General features: G+C 41.2%; 1 protein-coding gene across 1 annotated transcript in view; it reads left to right on the forward strand.

Annotated features, from left to right (window-relative positions):
* The window catches only part of LMBRD1 (LMBR1 domain containing 1), a 109,123-nt gene that overhangs the window by 849 nt on the left and 86,274 nt on the right, over window positions 1-22,000 (forward strand). The window contains exons 2-3 of the mRNA XM_072965488.1: window positions 6,082-6,258; window positions 14,843-14,903. Of these exons, the coding sequence (XP_072821589.1) occupies window positions 6,082-6,258; window positions 14,843-14,903 (238 nt within the window). The remainder of the gene's footprint in view (window positions 1-6,081; window positions 6,259-14,842; window positions 14,904-22,000) is intronic.

A 22,000-nucleotide genomic window follows, 5' to 3' on the forward strand; every position in this document is an offset into this window, starting at 1 on the left:
TTAAAAGCCTTGGGTTTATTTTATTTGAGAGTTCATTTTATTTCTTTTCTACCCCTCCCTGATTTCTTCTCTCATTGTCTTCATCCCGTCCTGTTGTTGCTTCGGAGTCTCAAAGTATTTTGCCACTTTGCATTATGAAAACAAACAAAATCAACCAAAAACCTTTACTTCCTGAAATCAAGATGTGTATGCTTTATAAATTGCACTACAGTGACAGCAACCTGTGTATTCTGCTTCTCTAGTAAATGTTGCAGCAAAAACTCTTAAGCCTCCCCTTCCCCGTCCCCCAAAATGTGAAAACATTAGAAAAGGCTTCTCTTGTTCCCTAGACCACTCTCGCGGAAAATAATTTTGCCTTTACACTGGAACATGCTACATTTCACTTGGAGAAAATAGACACTGTAAAGGTTGGTTGTGGTCTCCAAAGCCCATCCAGTCCTGTATTTGGAGAGGTCACTGCCTTTTCCAGACTGTCGTATTCAGTCGACTTTGTAGGGGAGCAGAAGTTGGCATCCCAGAATATGTCTTGTTGGCTTGATGAGTTTAGGCTGATTGTTGTTAAAAAGAAAGCTTTCCTGGGTCCTCTTTTTCTTACCTCTGTCCTAGCTGCCTAAAGAATTTAGATAAGGGGCCTGTTCGTGAAATAGAGCTAGCACCAGAGATATCTGCAAAGAATGTGGACTAGGTGTGGTGGGGGGCACTCCCCGGGGCCTAGAGATCAGAGTCCGCTCTGTGTCCCCTTGTCCCTGCCAGGCCCAGCAGACATTTGTTTACCAAACTTTTGTTTTTATATCTGCATATGAATTGCCTGCCTCCCTGTTCAAGGCCCAAACCACTGACCCCAGCATCCTCCTTTGTTAATTGCTTAGCCATTTTTGCTAGGTATTCAGTTTTCTTGGGTCGCTGTGTGCTGTTTACCTTGTTATTAAACTTTCATTTGTTTTTCTCCTGTTGATCTATTTCATGTCAGTTTAATTCTTAGACTAGCCAGAAGAACTTTAGATGGAAAGGTTAATTTCTTCATCACTGACAGGGGAGAGGAAAATGAGCATGTAACCAGTATCAAAGTTGAGGGGGAATATCTTGGCAGTTATCAATTACTGAACATTTAAGGTACAACAGTTGCTCTGTAAATTGTAGGACACGGTGTATGCAAATGCAAACAAAGAAAATGTGGCTTTTCAGAGGGCCTGCAGATAGGTGGGAAAACAAAAATTCTTCAGACTGGTATTTTAAGTGCTGAAAACCAAAGTATGATTTTATGAATTAAATAGGACTCCAGAGAATAGAGAACAATATTGGAAGAAAGTGGAATTAAGGCTAATGTTGGATACATGAAGAAAGGAAGGCATTTAAGGTAGTGATATGACTACAGGAACAAAATAAAATGAGAAAGAAATTAAGGGTTTGAAATCAGATACTGGAGTAGAAAGAAATTAGGAAGGCTGTTTTTTAATTTTCCGCAAATTTCTTTAATTCCTGGATTATTAGAAAAGAACTGAGTTCTCATGTCTGCTTCTGCATTTAGTCTTTTGAGATGTTATTTCAGTTGAAGTATATGAAGTTTTTAGTGATACGTAGTTGGAAGCAGAGTATTTTTTGGATAATTTTGGTTCTATAATACTACATCAAAAGTCAGTAACCAACTTAGTTGGAATATGGAATCTGAAACCCTGTCAATGAATTTTTTGTTCTGTTTCATTAAAATCCCTTAGTCTGTGTTGCACTTTGAATGATTGGTTCCCCAGGCATGGTTTTATACCATGGTGCATTTGGTCATTTAGAAAATCCAGCTTCACTGAGTTAAGCAGATCTGCCAAAGATTGATACATTCTATTGCATAATATCAAAATAACACATTCATCAATATCACCATCTGATCTTATCAGAAGAAATGTCCCAGAAACAAGTACTAAGCAATTGTCAAGCTCACTGTCCTGGACACAAGTTTTCTAAAATTCCGATTTTCCTTTGAAAGCTTGAATTATTATCATTGGCAGCAAATGCTGTCAGTTGTTTTTCTTGAAGTGACAGAGTCCCTTTGTTCCTTCAGCCAAAAACCTGCCGACGTCCAAGTCTGAATAACCAGAGTCGGTCTCTTGTGCTTTCAGGTAAAAATGATGCTTCTCAAAGAGTGCCTGGTTTGGCTCTCAAATCTTAAGGGTGGAGGTGTTTTTCCTGGAGACAGCTGTCACATCATGCTCTGTAGCTGGGGCACTGGCTCCTTCATATCTTCCCTCGTGGGGTATTAGAAAACTCGAAGATTGAAGGTTAATGCAGTTAACTTTTACTACTTCATCAGGTACAGTCTTTAGTTAAATAGTCCCCCCCCCCGCCCCAACAATGAGTGTGTGATGATGAAGAATAAAATGACTCAATCCTGGCAGAGTTTCGTGCCCTTGTCTTGATTCCTGCTTAATTCTCCAGCAGTTTTACCCAGCTTGGCTTATGCACCATGAGTGCAAATACCAACGTAGTGGAAAAGGCAAATGACATCTTAGTACTATTATGAGAATAGTTTTCAATTTGCAAATCCCCAGAAAGGGTGGGGGAGACTGCCAGGGATCTGGGGACTTAAGACTTTGAGAACCACTGCCAATCCCCTGCTAAAGAATCAGAACACTAAGACTGGTGACTTCTGTAATCTTGGGCCAACAGAATGGACTTCGGTTTCTTCTGCCCCGTGAGGACTGGTTAGATTTGGTTCCTCCAGGCCTGTAATCTAACTGTGTTTACTCTGTCAAATCTGACCCTCAGTAATTTGGCTAACACCATCTTTCACATTGCATTTCTCATCACGGTACAAGATTGAGTCTCCATGTCTATAAAGCAGGTTTACTCTTGTTACTCAGGGTGAGGGGGAAATCTGGGGACTTGTTAGTAGTGCAAAATCTAAGACCCCAGCCCTACTGAACCAGAATCTGCAGTTTAGCAAGATCCCAGGCGCTATGTGTGCCCGGTCATTTAGCAAACATTCATCTATTCTCACTCCGACCTCTGCCCCAGTGGTTCTCCGCCTTGACTGCTCATTAAAGCCACCTCGGGAGAATTAAAAACCCCAGTGCCCAGACCAGCTGAATCAGAATCTCTTGGGAGGAGTTGCCGACTGCTCTAAACCTTTTCCTTAACAAAATCACATACTAGTTTCTTTTATGAAATCCTCTAAGATGTTACTTTCATTTGGCACTTAATAATAATTGCTGCTACTTAAGCAATTCCTATGGGCAGGCACCATGCTAAGCTCTTTCGTGCCATTTAATTCTTACAGCCTGCTATGAAAGAAGTGTTCTTATTCTTTTTTTTTTATAGGTGGGGACATTTGATTTATTTTATAATATAGTGACTACTGATGGATTTAACTCACAGAAACAAAAAGCTCTTTGGGGCTCTGTTTTAAAACTGTAAGGGGATCCTGAGACTAGAAAGTTTGACCACCTCTGACTTAGTTATTTTGCCTGGAGTGCCCTTTCCCTGCTTCTCTGCCTGTTACTGGCACCCTCCTTTCTCTGGAATACCCATCACTTTGTAAAAGTGCAGATTGTCTTGAAGTCCAACAAAAAATTTATTGAACACTTTGCTTTAGGTAGATAGAAAGAAAAGGCTCATCTTCCAATGACCTCAAAGTAATTTGAGGAATGTTTTAAATATTTGTGAATTCATTTAAAATCAAACTCATTAAGTATACTGTAAATAACATTTTATGAAAAATAATTTTCCAAAAGAAAAAAGAAATTTGTAAGTAGATAAGCCCACGTTTGAACCTAGGTCGATCTGTCCATCCTTCCTTCCTGCCTCCCTGCCTGCCTGCCTGCCTACCTCTCTCCCTCCCTCCCTCCCTCCCTCCCTTCCTTCCTTCCTTTTCTTTCTTGCTTCCTTCCCTTCCCTTCTTTCTTTTTTCTTTCCTTTCTCCTTTTCTTCTCTCTTCTCTTCTCTTATTTTCTTTCTATCTTTTCCTCCAGCATCCAGGTTCCAAAATGCACGTTCCTTTTTCACATTACTTTTTCCTGCTGTTCTGACACCAACTGAAGGAGTGACGTGCAACCACTTGGGTGGCTTTCAGGTGCATTATGCTAAGTGAAAGAAGGTAGACCCAAAACATCATACTATAAGTACATTATGACATTCTAGAAAAAGCAGAAGCTATGGGGACAGATGACAGACAGTGGTTGTCAAGGGCTGAAGAGTGGAGAGGGGTTGACTGTGGAGGGGCAGAGGGGTTTTTTTGCTGTGGTGGAACTGCTCTGTCCTGATTGGGGTAGGACAGTTAGGAAACAGAAACCAGGTAGGTGATATTATTCAGTCTGGCTCCTGAACTAAGATACCCAGAAGGGATGTATTGTTACATGAAAAACCAGGTTCACCTCTTGGTGGGTGTGGAGCCAAAAGTCACAACCAAGCCAAAGAGCAGAAGAAGGGAGCTGGTAAGGCGAACACTGGGAATGTTTCCCAGAGCAGTGTCTCCTCAACAGCCAGACGGGAAGGGGGAGGGAGGTTAAACTAAGGGCCATGCATATTCATGAAGGGGCTTGAGTGGAGCAGAATTCATCATAGAATGGGGGAAAAGGTCAACAGAGTCCAGGCTGTAGTTGAGTGAGGTCACGAGGGTCAGAAAAGGTCAACGTCATCATCCCTTAGTTCCAGCTGATCTCCTGGCTGGGCACTGAGGGGGGTTTAAATTCTGTAAAACAACTCAAGAAAGTGCTTCAGGCTAATCTTTACCTTTGAAACAGAACTGGGAGTTTACAGCTGATTTATTATCTTTGCTGTTGTTACTTCTCTTGCCTGATAAAACAGTCCTTTGCTTCTGAATTCCCTTAAGATCTTTAACTACTGAGACCTGTTCATGGACAACGCTGTGGCCTGGCTTAAATTGCAGAAAAGCTCGGGCTAAAAATGGCTTCTCTGATGTCAAGAGAGCCATGCCTGGTTCTCTTCAGGGACCCCCTACCCTTTCCACTGACACTAGAAGTTGAGTCTGTTGAAAAGCGTGAAAGCACAAAACAGTGCTTTTGTCTCAGAGCTTTTCTAGCGCTTATTTCAACCAGTGGTTCTCAGGTTGGGCTCAGATGGGATCCGCAGGCATTTAAAGTGCTGATGCCTGGTGGATCCTCACTCCCTGATTGCATTGATTTTGGTGGGCATAAGGGTATTTAAAAACGACGCAGGTGATTCTGACACAGCCGAGGTTGTGGATCACTGATGTAGTATCTCTCTATGACCCCCTACTGTTGAGTGGAGCAGAAGTTCTCAAAGTGTCGTCCTGGGACTGGCATCAGCGTCACCTGAGAACTTGCAAGACGTGCAGATTTTCTGGACCTGCTCCAGACCTGGGAGCAGCCCTCCAGGGGGTTCTGACGCGCCCTGAGCTAGAGGGTTGCCGGAGGTTGCATTAGTTACTGCAGAGGGCTTGGGACTGTTAAGAGTGCCTGGTTGATTGAGTGATAACCTCAGTACCTCTCAGTACTTTTTTCACTGGAAACCTCCTTGCAGTGCACATGAACCTTTTTCACTGTTCCCTTTTCATTGTGTAATGTCCTTTACAGTTTGAATTATAGTATAACGTGTGGATTGCATGGTGATCATTGGCAGTTGATCCGTAGCTGGATGGTACTCTTGAGCTGTCATAAGGGGACAGAAGTTAATTTCAATTCAAGTTATATTCTGCGCTGCTTACGTAGTAAGAGTAGGATAGAACAATGTCTAGCTACAGCTTCTTCAGGTTGGGGAGATGTGTAGGGAAAAACTATTCAAAGCTAGTTATGACTGTAATGTTGTGTGAGACTGTTAATGACTGCGCTGTGTTCGGTGAGGACAAACCTAACTGTGCCCTGTTATCTGTCACTTTTGCATGTTTTTTACTGTGTCTTTGTCCCTAAGTGAGGTTGTACTGCATCCATGAAACAGGCTTTGAGAATTAAAAATCTTGAATCAGTTCATGAGGGGTAGTGGCTCTTCGTACACATCTGAAAGCATCTTTCCTTGACATGAAGTTTCCTGCTGGAGACTTTCAGACACATGCTGAAATCAGTCTGAGAGAGTACGTTGGGCAGTCACAGAACATTTCTCTTGATTCTCTTTCAGGCTATCTTGGCATTCTGCTGGATATACGTCCGTAAATATCAGAGCCAGCGGGAAAGTGAAGTCGTCTCCACCATCACAGCGATTTTCTCCCTGGCGATTGCACTGATCACATCAGCTCTTCTGCCCGTGGATATATTTCTGGTTTCCTACATGAAAAATCAAAATGGTACATTTAAGGTAACTATGATCGTACTATGTGAATTTTTTCCTTTCATATTCTTGACCATTAAGTGTTTAAGTTGAGCAGTGTTTTCTTGTGATCTCTGGGGATGATTGAGAATGGAAATGAACCTAGGGGCTGAGACTCTGACAACTAACATGGAACAGACTGTTCACTGACATGAGAACTGTCAATGCAGCCACCATGCAAGTGTGAAGAATGCCTTTGTTAATCTGGAAATAGACTAAGTCATTGTAACAGGTTTAATTTGGGGGGCCTCTTATAGCTCCCTTGTAGTTTCTTTGACTTGATTTACACGGATGCAGTAAATAAATAATTCAGAAGTGCTTTTGTTCATATTAAGTGGGGTCTTCATTTCTGTCTCAGATCGAGCACTTGGAGTCACTGTGAGGTGGTGAGGAGACCAGTAGGCTGGGAATTATAAGACCTAAGTTCCAGCCTCGACTCTGCTGTCTAGAGCCTGTGTCTTTGGCCAAGCCGTGCACTTTCCTGGACTTTAAATTCCTCATTTGTAGAATAAATGGTGTTGGACTGGAAGGTTTCCCAGTTCCTTTTCAGTTACGCAGATTGCTTTTTACAGTTATGCAGATTACTCTTATCAATGTAAGCTTCTCTGAGGCAGGAACTATGTCTTGATTATTTGTCTAACACGCAGTAGGTACTTAAATGTTTGAAATCTCATTTCAGTTATCTCAGTAATGCATGATTCCAAAATAAGTTCCTGAATTGGGCCAACTGGATTTAAAGAATTGGAAATTGTTTTTGTAGTTAGATTTAGATGTATCCTGCTTGCTGTGAAAACTCCAGTTATTTTCTGTAGGCCGGTCATTCGTTTAGCAAGTATTAAATTTTTTTTTAGTTCTTATTTTTTATTGAAGTGTAGTTGATTTACAGTGTTAGTTTCAGATGTACAGCAGAGTGATTCAGTTATACGTATACACACATATATATATTTTTTCAGATTCTTTTCCGTTACAGCTCATTACAAGAAATTGAGTATAGTTCTCTGGGTAGCAGGGATTCATTGAGCACATAGTATGTCCGAATGCTACAGAGATGGTAACTGACATCTGGGGAGTCTTTACTATGTGTCAGGCCCTGTCCTACATGGTTTCCGTATCTTAACTGTCATGGATGTCCCAAACAACCCTATGAGGTAGGTGGTGTTATCCATGTTTTTATGGGCAGGAAACCAAGGTTTGGAGAGGCGACGTCCCCCTTCTCAGGTGGGAGGGCTGTGAGTGCTGGCGCTGGGATCCGAGGCTCTGGAGTCCGGTCCAGGGTTCTTTGCTCTCTTGCAGTACCAGTGTGCCAGTATCTGTATCTGCTGCAGTGGAAGTAGTGGTATCCCTTGGTCATGATGGTTTGAGTAAGGAGATTTTCTGTTTTAAAGTTAAAGTTGGAATATTTGATTTGTCTAGATTTTGCAGGATTATGTTCTTCATCGTGGAGTTTCTGAAGTAAGTATGTTCATGAAGTCCTCAACCTCAGATGATGTAGTTGCTCTGAGACCGTGCACAGCTGAGTCGTCACTTTCTGGGCGCTAGGTTTTTCTTTTATTAATTAATTTATTTAAATCTGTGAGATTGGATTATGTTTGTTTAAACAAGACTTTTTAGGAATTCACCCACCTAAAGAAGCAAAAGTATTACTCCTGAAAACTTAGGGTACTTGCTAAATGCCCCATGAGGGAAGAAAATGTTTAACGGTAGTCAGCGTGCTTGTTTTCTGTTTGTTAGATCTAAATGTGGCACCAGTACTTAGAAGGGAGCAATTCCATGTTAATGTTTTTTCCTCCCACTTTTTAAAAACTTTTTTCTTGCATTATTGAGGGATTATTTATTCAGCAATTGTATGTCCTTTTCCCCCCTACTTCTCAATTATTTGGCTGTATTTAGTTCCTTTTTTTTAGCCAACTCAGAGCTTAGGTAATGTACCAGTTTTTCCTCTAGTACCTTAATACCTTTGTGATATTTTAAAACGTTCTTTGTTTCTCTTTTGGTCTTTTTCTGGGAGGTGGTGGGGTGGGGGAAGGGGTCAGTGACATTCACAAGAGTCGTCATTTGAAGCTGGCCGGTGCTAATGCTCAAAGTAGAACTGAGAAGACTCTCAAAGAACTCTTTCTCAGTAAACTGCAGAGAGGATTTTCTCCAGTAAGTTATTAACGAATTCTCTTGAGTGCTTAGCGAAAGGAGCCAGTCGTGAAGAATTAATTTTCTAGACTTCATGCTACAGCTGTAAATTTAGACATCTTTTTTTTTTTGTGGGGGGGGGAGAATTAGGTTTATTTATTTATTGTTACTATTTTTTTTTTTTATTTAACAGAGGTACTGGGGCTTGAACCCATGACCTCGTGCATGCTAAGCATGCACTCTACCACTGAACTACACCCTCCCCCTGAATTTAGACATCTTAGGGTGAAAGTGTGCCATGGTGTCTTCAGTCTATTCCATCCTTATTAGTCAGGATAAATGTACAAGTTGACATTGTTTTCCAAGATGAATTATGTTGTATCTTAAATTTTATAATGTGCATTTCTTATTTCTAAATGAATGTATGTATTGTCTAACTTTCTCCATTTCCACCTCAAATATTGAAGACTCTAAATTGATCACAGTTCTGTGTATAAGGTGTAATTATTTGGAAACTCCGGATATAAATGACTGCTAACATTTGGCCTAGGAACAGAGCGTGTCAGGCAGGCAGTCAACAATATTTTTCTCTGTTTTGTCTTATTTACCTTCCTAGCTGTCTCTGCCTTCTTTTGGCCAAAGGTATATTAGAATAACGTCTGAACTGTTTCCATTGACTTTTTTTTCCAAGACTATGAATAATTTTAGCGAGGAAGTTTTTTGTTTCTAGTTTTTTTGTGTGAAATAATTAACTTTTTAGATTAAAAAAAATCCTAAAGGATAGCTAGACGTGTTCTATTACAGTGTCTTGTATAGTTAGCAAGTAACTTTGCACAGTGATACACACAAAGTGTACCAATCAAAAAAAATCAGAAACTGACACTAACGTGAACAAATGTCCTTTATGTTATACAGTATGTAAAGTGAGAATTAGTAGTTAAGCTATGGCATCAAAACATTTAATGTTTCAGTAGCTAAAGTGTTCTTATCTTACTTCCGTCCCCCAGTGATTAATCACTTTCTGGCCAGTTATGATGAAACTTCTGGGTTGAACTTGGTACTGCTGCCTCATTCTTACTTGCAAATGGTGGTAACTGTATCTTAGGACTTTGTATTCTTCATCACACCTTAAATATGTTCATTCACTTAATATTTAATAAGTCTGTAACATATATCTGACAAATGCTAGAGACTGACAATGAAAACAAAGGAGGCTGCTGCTCTCTGGGAGCTCCCATTCTGTTAAGACCAGGCTGACAGTAAACCAGCACGTAAAACAAGCCAGCGTCCTAGTGCTCAGTTCTGTGAGACTTCCAGCAGGCTGATGTGAGAGGCGTTTGAGTTGTGGTTGCCCAGGCAGGAGAACTGGAAGGCCAGACTGTGGAGGGGGACCAGGCTGCTAAGGGTACTCAAGATGAGTCCGGAGTCACGGGCAGAGCCGGTGGGGTGGAGGACGGCCTCTGGGGAGAAGGGGCAGCAGATACAGAGGCCCCCAGGCAGAAGTGGGTTTGGCCTGCTTGGCTGAAGAGTAGTGTTGTGGGTTGTGCTTTGGTAAAGCTGAGATTGAGAGGAAGGTGGGGACCAGATGGTTTATGACTTTCAGATCCTGTAAATGACTTTAGATTTTCTCCTGACTGCAGTGGGAAGTTAATGAAGGTAAGAAATGAAGTTGATCTGGATGAGAGTGGTATTAGTGAAGAAAAGTGGTGAAAATCAGTGTGTATTTTGAACCAGAAATGGACCCACAGACATAAAAAATAAATGGTGGTTACCGGGGGAGGGGGGGAAGCAGCGGGGAGAGTTAGGAGTTGGTGATTAACAGATACACAATGCTGTATATAAAGCAGATTAACAAGAAGGTCCTACTGTATAGCACACGGAACTACATTAAGTGTGTTGTAATAACATAGAATGAAAAAGAATCTGGAAAAAAAATATGTATGTCTATGTATAACTGAACCACTTTGCTGTACACCAGAAACTAACACTGTAAATTGACTACGCTTAAATAAAAAAATAAGAGTTAAAAAAAGTCAATGTGTACTTTGGAGGTAGAGCTGCCTAGATTTGCTGATGGAGTAGATGTGGGGGTGAGGGAAGAAGAAAACCAAAGGGGTGCCTGGATCCGCTTCCTCCTCAGAGAAGTGGGGAGGCCTGGAGGAGCAGTAAGGCCCGTGGGTGTACACGGGCAGGTGGGGGAGTGTAGGGAAAAGAGCCATGTTTTAGACCAGTTCCCTTCAGAGTGCCTACCATATGTATTCACCTGGCGGCTGAAGCTTCAGGGAAGCCTCGGGGTCGGGGAGAAGTATCTGGACGTCATCATCACATGGGCCGTGTTTAGAGCTGTGCACTGACTAGTGTCTGGGGGAGCTGAGTGGTGAGAGAGGGGTTGGCACTGGGCCAGGGGTGAGAGGCTGCCTTATGTCGAGGCCGCCCAGGGCAGAGGGCAGCCAGAGAGGTGTGGAGAAGGGGAGGCTTCTCAGGAGAAGAACGTATTTCCGGAAGAGCGAATGGTAGGTAGCTTGTGATGCTGGCAGGTGGAGTGAGAGAGGTTTTGTGGGGATCAAGAACATGCAGAGTGATTCCCGCGGAGCGGAGGGGCAGGCGGTTGGAATGAGTGAGATGCAGACATAAGGTGGGCCAGTGGTGATGGGGATGCATATGACCTCCTGGGAAGTTCTGTTCCCTAGAAAAGTAGCAGGGGGTCCAGGGAGCTGTTCTTATTTATAGTGGTGGTGTGTTGTTCTCATGGAAATTCAAGTTCACATACTTTAGGATTCAGTGGAGTGGGAAAGATATTGTGGGGGTGCATCCAGGGGCAGTGTCCTTGAGTCTGGATCTCAAAGGAGAGGGTCAGCTGTGAAGAGCACGGGCATAGGGTCCGAGGAAGGGATCGCACTGGAATACAGATAAAGGCAGGTTTCAGATCTGGGAAGAAACCGAGGAGCTCTTGTCTTCTTTACAGACCTCTAAGTCAGTGTTGTCTCAATCATGGATGTTTTGTGCTGGGTAGTTCTCCCCCCCCCCAGTGTCTCGAAGACATTGCCAGGTGTCCCATGGGGGACAGAATCACCCCTGAGTAACAACCAGTGGTCTAAGGTGAGGTTATCTGGTAAAATTCAAGAGAGTAAAGTTTTGGATTGGACTGTGTGTTTCAAAAAGTCATCTTGAAGAATGGGAAGGGAATTTTACATAGCCCAGTACATTTTTGTTTTGTGGAATTTATGTTCTTCCATATTCTCTATGTAATATTAGTTCTTGATTGTCTCATGTTCCTTTGGGTCTTCTGAAGTTCCTTTTGGTCTCTACTTTGGGAGGCAATGATTTATAAAATGTATCAAGGGCATAGCATTTCTTAGAATGTAGAAGAAGGAAGGTTTCAAAAACTAAGCTCTTTTGACGGTAGATCAGATACCTTGGAGGCAGGACAGTATATAAAAGCCAGATATTACAGAGTACTGGAGTGATGTATATTTTACACATATTTTTCCTCTAAAATAGTAACAGTAATACTCTCTAATTGCCATAAGATTTGGTTAAACGAAAGAACCTTGGAGAGTAAAATACACTAAATTTCAGTGAACCTTTGGCTTTAAATTTACCTTCAGACTTCCTACATGTAATCTTTTTCTGAGGTTGGGGTTCGTCTTCAATTTTCAAGTTTAACTTGTGATTCTCAACGACTGCATTAATACCTCATGGGGTTGACTTGGAAATTGGTACAGAGTTTGCGTAAGGGTAGGTGTGATTATCCTCAGTTTCAAGAAAAGCTTCAAGTTTCAAACTTTTAAAATTTCTGGTTTGTTGCACAAGTATAGGCACTAAAGAAACACAGCTTTTGGAAAGTGAAGCTTTGATTGAGTGTAGATTCATCTGGACCCTTGAATCATTGATGGAAAAATTTCCAGTCATCGGCAAGAATTCTCCCCCTCTACCGACCCCGTGCTTTTGCAGACTCACGTGGAACGTTGTTTACCACTCTTTCCAGGCTCCTGCAGTACATGGACTGGTGTTTCTTGCATTACATTTTTTACACAATGAGACTGGGTGTCAAAAACTCTTGGTTGCAACTTGTTCTGATTCCTCCCCAACTCAAAAGTGCTTCGTGGCTATCCATGTAGGCCAGTTTATAGAGATTCCACCTTCATCATTGTTAATGTCTCTGTGGTATTCCGTGATATAAGTGTACGAGAATGCATTTTACCATTGTTCCTCAGGCAGGCAGATTGTCTCTGTTTGTTGTTGTTGTTGTTTATTGTTTTTTTAGTATTTTAAACAACATTACCCTGAATAGCGTTGGGGAAAAGGCTTTTTGGTGAAACATCAGTAAACATTGCTTGGTGCAGGCTGGAGTTTTTGGGGATGAGGGTCTCCAAGTACGCATGTCCTTGTACACTTGACCTTCCCCAAGGCGGTGAGCTTTCCCCAAATACACGTGAGTCAGCAGAGGTACCGGCCTCCTTTTGTTCTCTCTTCTCATAGGGCGAGCAGGAGAGTGGCCCTTACAGGAGACAAACACGCTGGGCTTGGGTGCCAAGTAGTGGGAGCTGGATCTAAGCTGTTTGTGGGGCACTGGGACCCTCCAGTCGCCGAACACCTGCAGCCCCTGGGCCCCTGGGACCCGTGAGTGATTGACATTGAGTCCAGCTGGTCCTCCAGGGTGGGAAGGGGAGGCCCCCGTCCCTGCTTGCTGCCAGGCGTCCCAGCAGGAGTTCTTGAGGTCATCCACTGCGGGACTGCTTGTCTTAAAACGCATGTCTACTGACACCTGTCCTGATTGTCTGAATCTTTTTAGGAGCGACTCCAGCAAAGAATGTCTGTGTCATAGACCAACTTTCTTACCACTACGGTGTGTAGGTGGCTTTTCCTCCGTATTTGCCACCACTGGGTCTTGTTAATGTTCTAAATTCTGCCGTTTGAGTAAGATGAAAGGTTGCCATAATCATAGATTTTCATGCTTCGTTAATAAAGTTTAGTAAGTGGCTAAATTCTTCATTATTGGTCTTTTTCAAAAAGTTTTCTAGCTCTTACCTATGTTTTTCAGATGACTTTTAATATCAGCACATTGAAAGGCTACCAGCTATGAGATTTTGGTTGGCAGTGTATAGTTTTTATAAATTAATTTGGAGGAATTTGGTATTTATGATCTTTTCCTGTGTGAACATGTGACTTTTCATTTATTTACAACTTTTATATTCTATAATCATGAATTTCTTTATGTAGTTAATGCAGATTTTCTTTTATTTAGCATATTATGGTTTTTATAGTCTTAATTGCTGGTAGAAAAATACTGTTGTTATTGTGCATTGTGTGTCAACGTTTGCATTTGTGGTGCTGAATTCAGGCTTCCACATTTTTGTTCTTTTAGGCATAGGTGAATGGAAATTCATAGATATTCATTGCTAGAGGTGTTTATAGGTGAAAAAGGAAAAAAAAAGAAAACCTAGATTATTATTTTTTTTTTCCTAGATTATTTTTGGAGAATTAAATGTGGATACTCTTCCCTAAGAGACCTTGTAGTAGGATGTTGATACTGACCTGAGTTGCTTAAAGTATTGAGAGGAAAAAATTGACCTGGATGCTAATTTCTGCCTTGCTACTTACTAGCAATGACCAGTCACATAGACTCTCCAGGTTTAATTTTTTATATGCATAAAATCAGGATATTCAACAGAAAGGCTTGCTATTCTGCCTCAGTTCTAATTCATTCATATAGAGATTTTTTTATTGGAAAAGATTAAATAGAATTAATTTTCTAAGTTAAATTACTAAATTTTAATTGCTAGTTTAAAGAACATGTATGGGTGGAATGCAAAAGAGTTTAAATTGGGCTATTCTTTTAGATATTTAAAAATTTTATATTATGCTGTATATCTTCTTTCTCAAATACAAATCGTGTTTGCCACTCTCTGCATAAAAGTGCATCACTGATTTTCACTGCCCTTAGGACAAAGGCCAGAATACTCAGCATGATTCACAGGTCCCTCAAAGCCATGTCTCCCCACCTCACCACTGCTCTGTTACCTTTCCAAAAGCTTTAGTGAATCTCTGTTTAGCTTCGTGCAGTTTCTTCAAACTCTCTGTGTGTGTTCCTTGACTCCCTTCCCTCCTTCTGACTATTTTTCCCCTCCCCTTCCCGGAGAACAACCTCTCTTCCTTCCGATCTGGGTTGAGAGTCGTTCAGTGAAACCTTCCCTGGTCTTCAGTCTGCTCAGAGCTGCCTCCTGCTTCTGTGCTTCCCCAGTACGACGCTGTCTTCTCATCCCAGCGTCTACCTGTTGAAGTTTGTGTGTTTACTTGTCCATCGCTCCCTTCTTGAAGGTACACACCATACCTGTCAGAATAGATGGCATATTTATCAGTGATATTCAGTCATAATAAAACTTGCTTATAATGGCTAAGCAAATGATGTTTTATCAATATTTCTACTATTTCTTTTTTATCCTAGGACTGGGCCAATGCTAACGTCAGCAGACAGATCGAGGACACTGTACTGTATGGTTACTATAGTAAGTATCTTTCCGTTTCATTTCCCATCTGGGCTGCTCACCAAAATGTAGACGACAGCTCTAGAGGAACTTCTGTTTTTAATATCACATTGGCGATGACTGCATCGCTCCATGGACAGTAACAGGGAACTCATCTCATCATCCTGAAACCGCCTTCTCATGCTTTGCTCCATCTGGGTTCACCTGCAACACTTGTTTGTGGAGGTCCAGTCAGGTCACTTTAAATTTCAGTGTCTTCCTATGTTACCATTGTTTGGTAACGTTGTTACCAGTTTCCCTCTTGCCCTCTGGATAGAAAAAAATCTCAGGTTTCTAGAAATTTCTTGTAGGTATTGACAGTGGTGGAGTGTACTGTCTGGGAGTTTGCAGCATCGACTTTCTTGTACTCTCCAGAGCCAGTTTAATCCAGGGGATGAAGAGAGAGGGAGCTTTCTCTTCCCGCCCTCATGTTGGATTAGAAAAGCTTTGTAATAACCACTTAAATATTCCTGAAATTTTCCCTTTGAATAAATGTGACTCATACTTTTATAAAAATGTGTAAGTGCCGAGTTAGCAAAGGGGTGTCATTTTTTTTCAGCAAGGAATCCAGAGGTTGAATAAGATTTTAGCAGGACACTGAGAATAAATCTGCAGAAGGTTCTGATGATGGAATAAGTTTTTCAAGAGTTTCATTGGATTTTAACTTAGTTGCTTTGTCTTTTCTCCTGATCTAAAATCTATAGGACCTATGAAATTCTATCCCATTGGTGTATATTTTAGAAATATTTTATGGCATTTTAGTATAGAGTTTATTATTTCTAATGAATATATTAAATATGTATCATAACATTTTAAATTTGACCTTTTAAGTTAAAACTTTTGAAGTGGTGCTATGTTAAGCAGAATATTGCATTTTTCAATACAGACTCACTGGAAGGATATAAATCACTTCTTTAAAAGCAATTTTGGGGGGATGGAGCCTGTCTCCTGTGTGACTCTGAAGCGTATTTAGGCTGTAGAACGTGTGATGTGGTAAGCCAACTTGTATCTTAGTGCAGTCTGGATTTAGGAGCCATGTCTTATCATTTAATCTAGAGGCTAGTGGATTAATCCATTGTAACCAAGGTTACAAAGACTTCTAAACTAGAGTGTTAATTCAGCAGCCTTTCCAGTTGGGTTCATGGAGGGAATTAAGCCTACATGAAATGATTTTAGTGTTTTGTTTTTTTTTAAATCCTCCCAAGGATAGTGTGTCTCTAGTATCCTTTTAAATGCATGGGAGATAAATTACTTACTATAAACAAGATGACTTAGGGTTTGATTCTTGGTTGAACTTGGGTTGTAGTGAGAAATACAGCTACCTTGGGATAAGGGTAGTTGAGAAGAAATTTACATGAGGAGCCAAATTATGAATAGAAGATTTCTTGATGACCATGGAATCAAAGCAAGAGGATTTAGTTCTGTAATATTAGTGGTTGTTGTCACAAAGCTAGTTATGTCCATTTTAGCTATGGCTAATAGGCCTTTGACTTTGACTCAGATGGTGACCTTGAGCTGGGAACGTGAGAGGATTGGTATAGCTTCTGAGACAGTGAATATCCTGGAGCCCATCTGCTTCCCAGAAATGCTAAACAGTATCTAACTGCTCACTAGGTGTCTTCTCCTGAGTCCTGAGGACAACACAGACTCCATATAGTCCAAAACACTATATCCATTCCCGTCTGTGAGATTCTATAGTTCGTCTGATCTCTCCTAACGCATCAACACGTTTTCATTGTCTGACCTTGCCAGGCACTGGGCAAGACTTTGACATTCACCATTTTATTTGACTTTCATGAATGTCATTTTGTGGAGGTCTTTTCTGCCTCTTCCAGATGAAGACACTGGTATTTAGAAATGTTGAAGATCACCTTGTTTAGTGAGTGACAGAGCCCAGAGGGCGTGTTGTTCCCTGAGCTGGCCGCTGCTGACCATTGAGTGAGCTGCCTTTTCATCAGCGGTTCTGGGAATGTTACCTGTGGGAATGCTTAGCAGCACTCAAACCCCAGGGCAGCTTCAAAAAAAAAATCATCCGGAGACCTTTCAAATAATACGGAATGCTAGAATACATCCAGAGAGATTCTGATTTCTGTTGGCAGCATGTTTACTGGTTGGCAGTATATTTAAAGAGCCAGAATTTTTACAGACAGAGAGTTAAACATACAGTTGTCATGCTAGTACCATCAGAGTCCACCACTGCTGAGTCGCTGGTCATCAGGTATGCCCCCCTCAGGGCGGGGGGAGGGGACTCGCAGGGCTTTCTGAAGGAGCATCCTTGGAGACTGATGTGAGGGCCCAGCCAGAGCTGCAGGACATTTAGGAAACAAAGAATGCCTGATACTTCAGTAGGAAATTGTTTTGCCCTCAAACTGGCTGAGGATTTTAGAGGTCACTGTTATTTGTATTTCATATTCTGATCTCAGGATAAAAGAAAATAATTTGTATAACTCTGTAAACTTTCATTGTTTTCTGATCCTTTTTTTTTCCCATTAAAGTTATTCAGAACACTATCACGATGTTTTTTAATTGCCTACTGGTGATTTTAAATGACCATGCTAACATCACCACTGTGCTTATCAGAGAAGCATTTGTGCATTGGAAAGATGTAAGGCTCACCATGCTGGGTTCAAGTTTTCCAAAATTCCTCATTTTCTCTGGAGAGCTCAGATTTTATCATTGGCAACAAATACTGTTACTGTTTTCTTTGAAGTGCCAGGCCCCCTTGATTCATTTCTGAGAAAGTCAACCTAATAATCAAGTTTGGATAACTATCGCTTTTCCATCCCATGTTCTTTCAAGTCAAAAACATGTTCTTGGGGGAGAAAAGCAACCAGTGTAGCTCACAACTGAGACAGCACGGGTGCTTCTCCCAAGTACACCGTGTGTGACCTGCCCTTCCCTCAGAATGTTGGAAAGATGTGCACTCGAGGGTGGAGATCTCACAGAATTGTTGCTGCTTCAGAGGGACTTCCCTGAGTAAAAACAGCCCCACTGGGGAGTGCTTGGCGGCGAAGAGGACAGTCACAAAAATCATTTCGCCCTGAGGACACCCTAAAAGGATCTCTGCTAATCTTCAGTTCTCGAAAGCACGTTTTAGAGAAACTCATGTTACATTAATGGAACTTCTGGTTTTTTTTTTTTTTTTTGGAAAGTTTGCAGAAGTCAGGCCTGCTGCTCTTTCCCACTGGATACCCCCAGCTGTTGACTGGTTTGGACCAGTTTTCATGAACCGAAGCTGCCTACAGAGATACGGTTTCCAGGGGCTCGGTGGGGAATGAGAGGGTGTGGTTGCTTATTTCTGCCCCTTTGCCCTGTGCTCATGGGGACCCTACACCCAGAAGGAGACTCCCTCATCCGAGGACGCTGTGTCCACCCCAGAAACATTCAGGACTCAGTCTTTTATTCCTTTTGAATGTTTTTGTTTATTTCTTCATCTGTGTCTTCGAATTTCTTTCATATTTTCTTCTAAAAAACTTCTCTTGTCTGACTCTGGCTCTCAGTTCTGTTTTCATCTCACATTTGAGCCTCTTCGGAAATCTTTTACCTCTCCTGTATGTATTTAGCCTTTTATCTGAGTTCTATTTTTGGTTTCACATGTTATTTTTATCTTTAAATTCTCTCCTTTTATTTATTGCAATCTGTCATAAATGTTTATTCTGTCTTCTCTGACTGTTCTTGAAATGTTTAGTTTTAATTCTTTCACCAGCTACTTTGCTTTTGTTTCTGTGAATTTTCCTTTCATTTAACCCTTTTTTCCTAACTCCTTATTCTAACTTTGCAGTGAATGCAGGGGTTGACAACAGGGAGATCCCATACCCCACGCAGGGATTGTTCAAGGCTGTAGTGTTGAGCTCCTCTTTGGTTGTCCTGTCGCTTCATTCTGAGACCCTTCCTCTTCTTGACACTGATTCTGGGACTGTCACTTTAGGTGAACATATGCGCTAAGCCGTATAGCCGTATATTGTTCTCTGTTTGGCCTCCTTGGTGCTCACACTACATCTGAGACTCACCTGCATTGCTGCACGCAACAGTACTTTGTTGTTTCTCATTACTGTATAATATTCCATTCTGGTAACGTATTGTAGTTCATCCATCCTCATACTGATGATCAGTTGGGTTCAGTTTTTGGCTATTTCAGATACTGCTGCTGTGAGGATCTTGTGTGTGTGTGTGTGTGTGTGTGTGCATATGTATGTATATATGTGTGTATATGTGTGTTCATATGTGTGTATATGTGTGAATGTATACAAGTATATGTGTGTAGGTATGTGTATATGTGTATATATACATATACATTTACTGCATTGTTTTCCATTTTGTAGATGCTCTTTTTCAAACAATTCCAGATTATTAGTTATTTAGTAAATTCTTACTTTTCACTTTTAAGCCATCCTGTAGTGAAAATAGTACATACTTAGATGAATTAAGTTATGGAACTAAGGGAGAATAAGATGGACCAAGAAACTTTCCAACTCCCGTTTCTCCCCCTGGCATTTTGGAGCAGCCAGCAGAGTTTTCAGGAAGTTCCTCCTCACTCCCTATTGGTTAATTGCTGAAAAACTGTACCTGGTGTAAATGCCGTTATTTTGAACGTAGGGTTTAGAACCTCGTCGTGTCTAATTTGTGACGAGCACTGTGGGAGCTTGAAGTCAGTTAAGTGCCGTGACGACAGAGCAGTGCGGCTGTCGTCCTGTCAGGGGTGCAGGCGCAGCTGTAACTCACATCCGCTCAGGGAGCAGGAGGAAGAAACCCCCTCACTGTGAAGACATGAGAAAATTGACACTGAAAAGACTGACCGAGCATCTCGTCAAACTTCCATCTCTGCGGTACTTTATTGTTTGGAAAACATCTCTGATGTATTTCATAACTTTCTCAGACAAGATAGAAAAACTGAGACTAATTTGGGGGGTTTGTTTTGTTAATTCAGGTCTGTTAAGTGCTTTTTGATGGGATTCAGTTGTGTCCTCTTTCCTGTTTTCTCTCCCCCTTTTTAAAGCAATGAATTCTTTTTTTTAATTAAAATTTTTTATTTTATTTATTTTTTAATCAGTCTTTTTTTTTGGAGGGGGTGCGGAAGGGAAGCTAATTAGGTTTTTACTTAATTCGTTTATTTTAATGGAGGCACTGGGGATGGAACCCAGGACCTCCTGCATGCTAAGCGTGGCACTCTGCCACTGAGCTACACCCTCCCAAAATAATGCATTCTTACTCTTAGGAGGAGTACTCTTAATGGCTTCCACTTAGGTTTGCTCGAGAGATTCTCTAGATGAGGACTCCTTGAGACTTAGTGACCATGACTTTGTTTCCAGGTGGAAATATTAGGAAAACAAGTGCTTTCTTGGTCTCTTATCTGGTGTGACTTATTTTTTTTTTTTGTTGTTGTTTTTTAACATTTTTTATTGATTTATAATCATTTTACAATGCTGTGTCAAATTCCAGTGTAGAGCACAATTTTTCAGTTATACATGAACACGTATATATTCATTGTCACATCTTTTTCTCTGTGAGCTACCATAAGATCTTGTATATATTTCCCTGTGCTATACAGTATAATCTTGTTTCTCTATTCTACAATTTTGAAATCCCAGTCTATTCCTTCCCACCCTCTGCCCCCTTGGCAACCACAAGTTTGTATTCTATGTCTATGAGTCTATTTCTGCTTTGTATTTATGCTTTGTTTGTGTTTTTTTTTTTTTTTTTTAGATTCCACATATGAGCAATCTCATATGGTATTTTTCTTTCTCTTTCTGGCTTATTTCACTTAGAATGACTTTCTCCAGGAGCATCCATGTTGCTGCAAATGGCATTATGTTGTCGTTTTTATGGCTGAGTAGTATTCCATTGTATAAATACACCACATCTTCTTTATCCAGTCACCTGTTGATGGAAATTTAGGCTGTCTCCATGTCTTGGCTATTGTAAATAGTGCTGCTATGAACATTGGGGTGCAGGTGTCATCATGAAGTAGGGTTCCTTCCAGATATATGCCCAGGAGTGGGATTCCTGGGTCATATGGTAAGTCTATTCCTAGTCTTTTGAGGAATCTCCACACTGTTTTCCACAGTGGCTGCACCAAACTGCATTCCCACCAGCAGTGCAGGAGGGTTCCCCTTTCTCCACAGCCTCTCCAGCATTTGTCATTTGTGGACTTTTGAATGATGGCCATTCTGACTGGTGTGAGGTGATACCTCATTGTGGTTTTGATTTGCATTTCTCTGATAATTAGTGATATTGAGCATTTTTTCATGTACCTGTTGATCATTTGTATGTCTTCCTTGGAGAATTGCTTGTTTAGGTCTTTTGCCCAGTTTTGGAGTGGGTTGTTTGGTTGTTTCTTATTAAGTTGCATGAGCTGCTTATGTATTCTGGAGATCAAGCCTTTGTCGGTTTCATTTGCAAAAATGTTCTCCCATTCCATAGGTTGTCGTTTAGTTTTACTTATGGTTTCCTTTGCTCTGCAGAAGCTTGTAAGTTTCATTAGGTCCCATTTGTTTATTCTTGCTTTTATTTCTATTGCTTGAGTAGACTGTTCTAGGAGAAAATTTCTGAGATGTATGTGAGATAATGTTTTGCCTATATTTTCTTCTAGGAGGTTTATTGTATCTTGTCTTATGTTTAAGTCTTTGATCCATTTTGAGTTTATTTTTGTGTGTGGTGTAAGGGAGTGTTCTAGCTTCGTTGCTTTACATGCTGCTGTCCAGTTTTCCCAACACCATGTGCTGAAGAGACTGTCTTTATTCCTGATGTGACTTGTACATTCAATCTCTAAACTAACTGCTAATTTGTCACATTAATGTCTTAAACCTTCCTTAATGCTCCAGGAGAGAAAGGAAGACACGGCTCTCAACTTTCCTTCTTAATTCCTGCTTAGGCCTTCTGAATGTCTTTGCTGGGTCTTTCCTCTTTTCCTGGCCTCTTTAATGTTTATGTGCCCCGAGTTCCATCCCGGGCCTGTTCTTCACCCCAGCTAATCCCTTGGTTATCTTACTCTGTTGCCTGGTTCTAAATACCGTCCGTGCGCCCTGCTGCCAGATCCAGATCTTTGTGCAGACCTCGCTTGAGCTTCACGTCCCTGTGTC

Source organism: Vicugna pacos, chromosome 8 (genome assembly GCF_048564905.1).
Source record: "Vicugna pacos chromosome 8, VicPac4, whole genome shotgun sequence".
NCBI classification, from domain to species: domain Eukaryota; kingdom Metazoa; phylum Chordata; class Mammalia; order Artiodactyla; family Camelidae; genus Vicugna; species Vicugna pacos.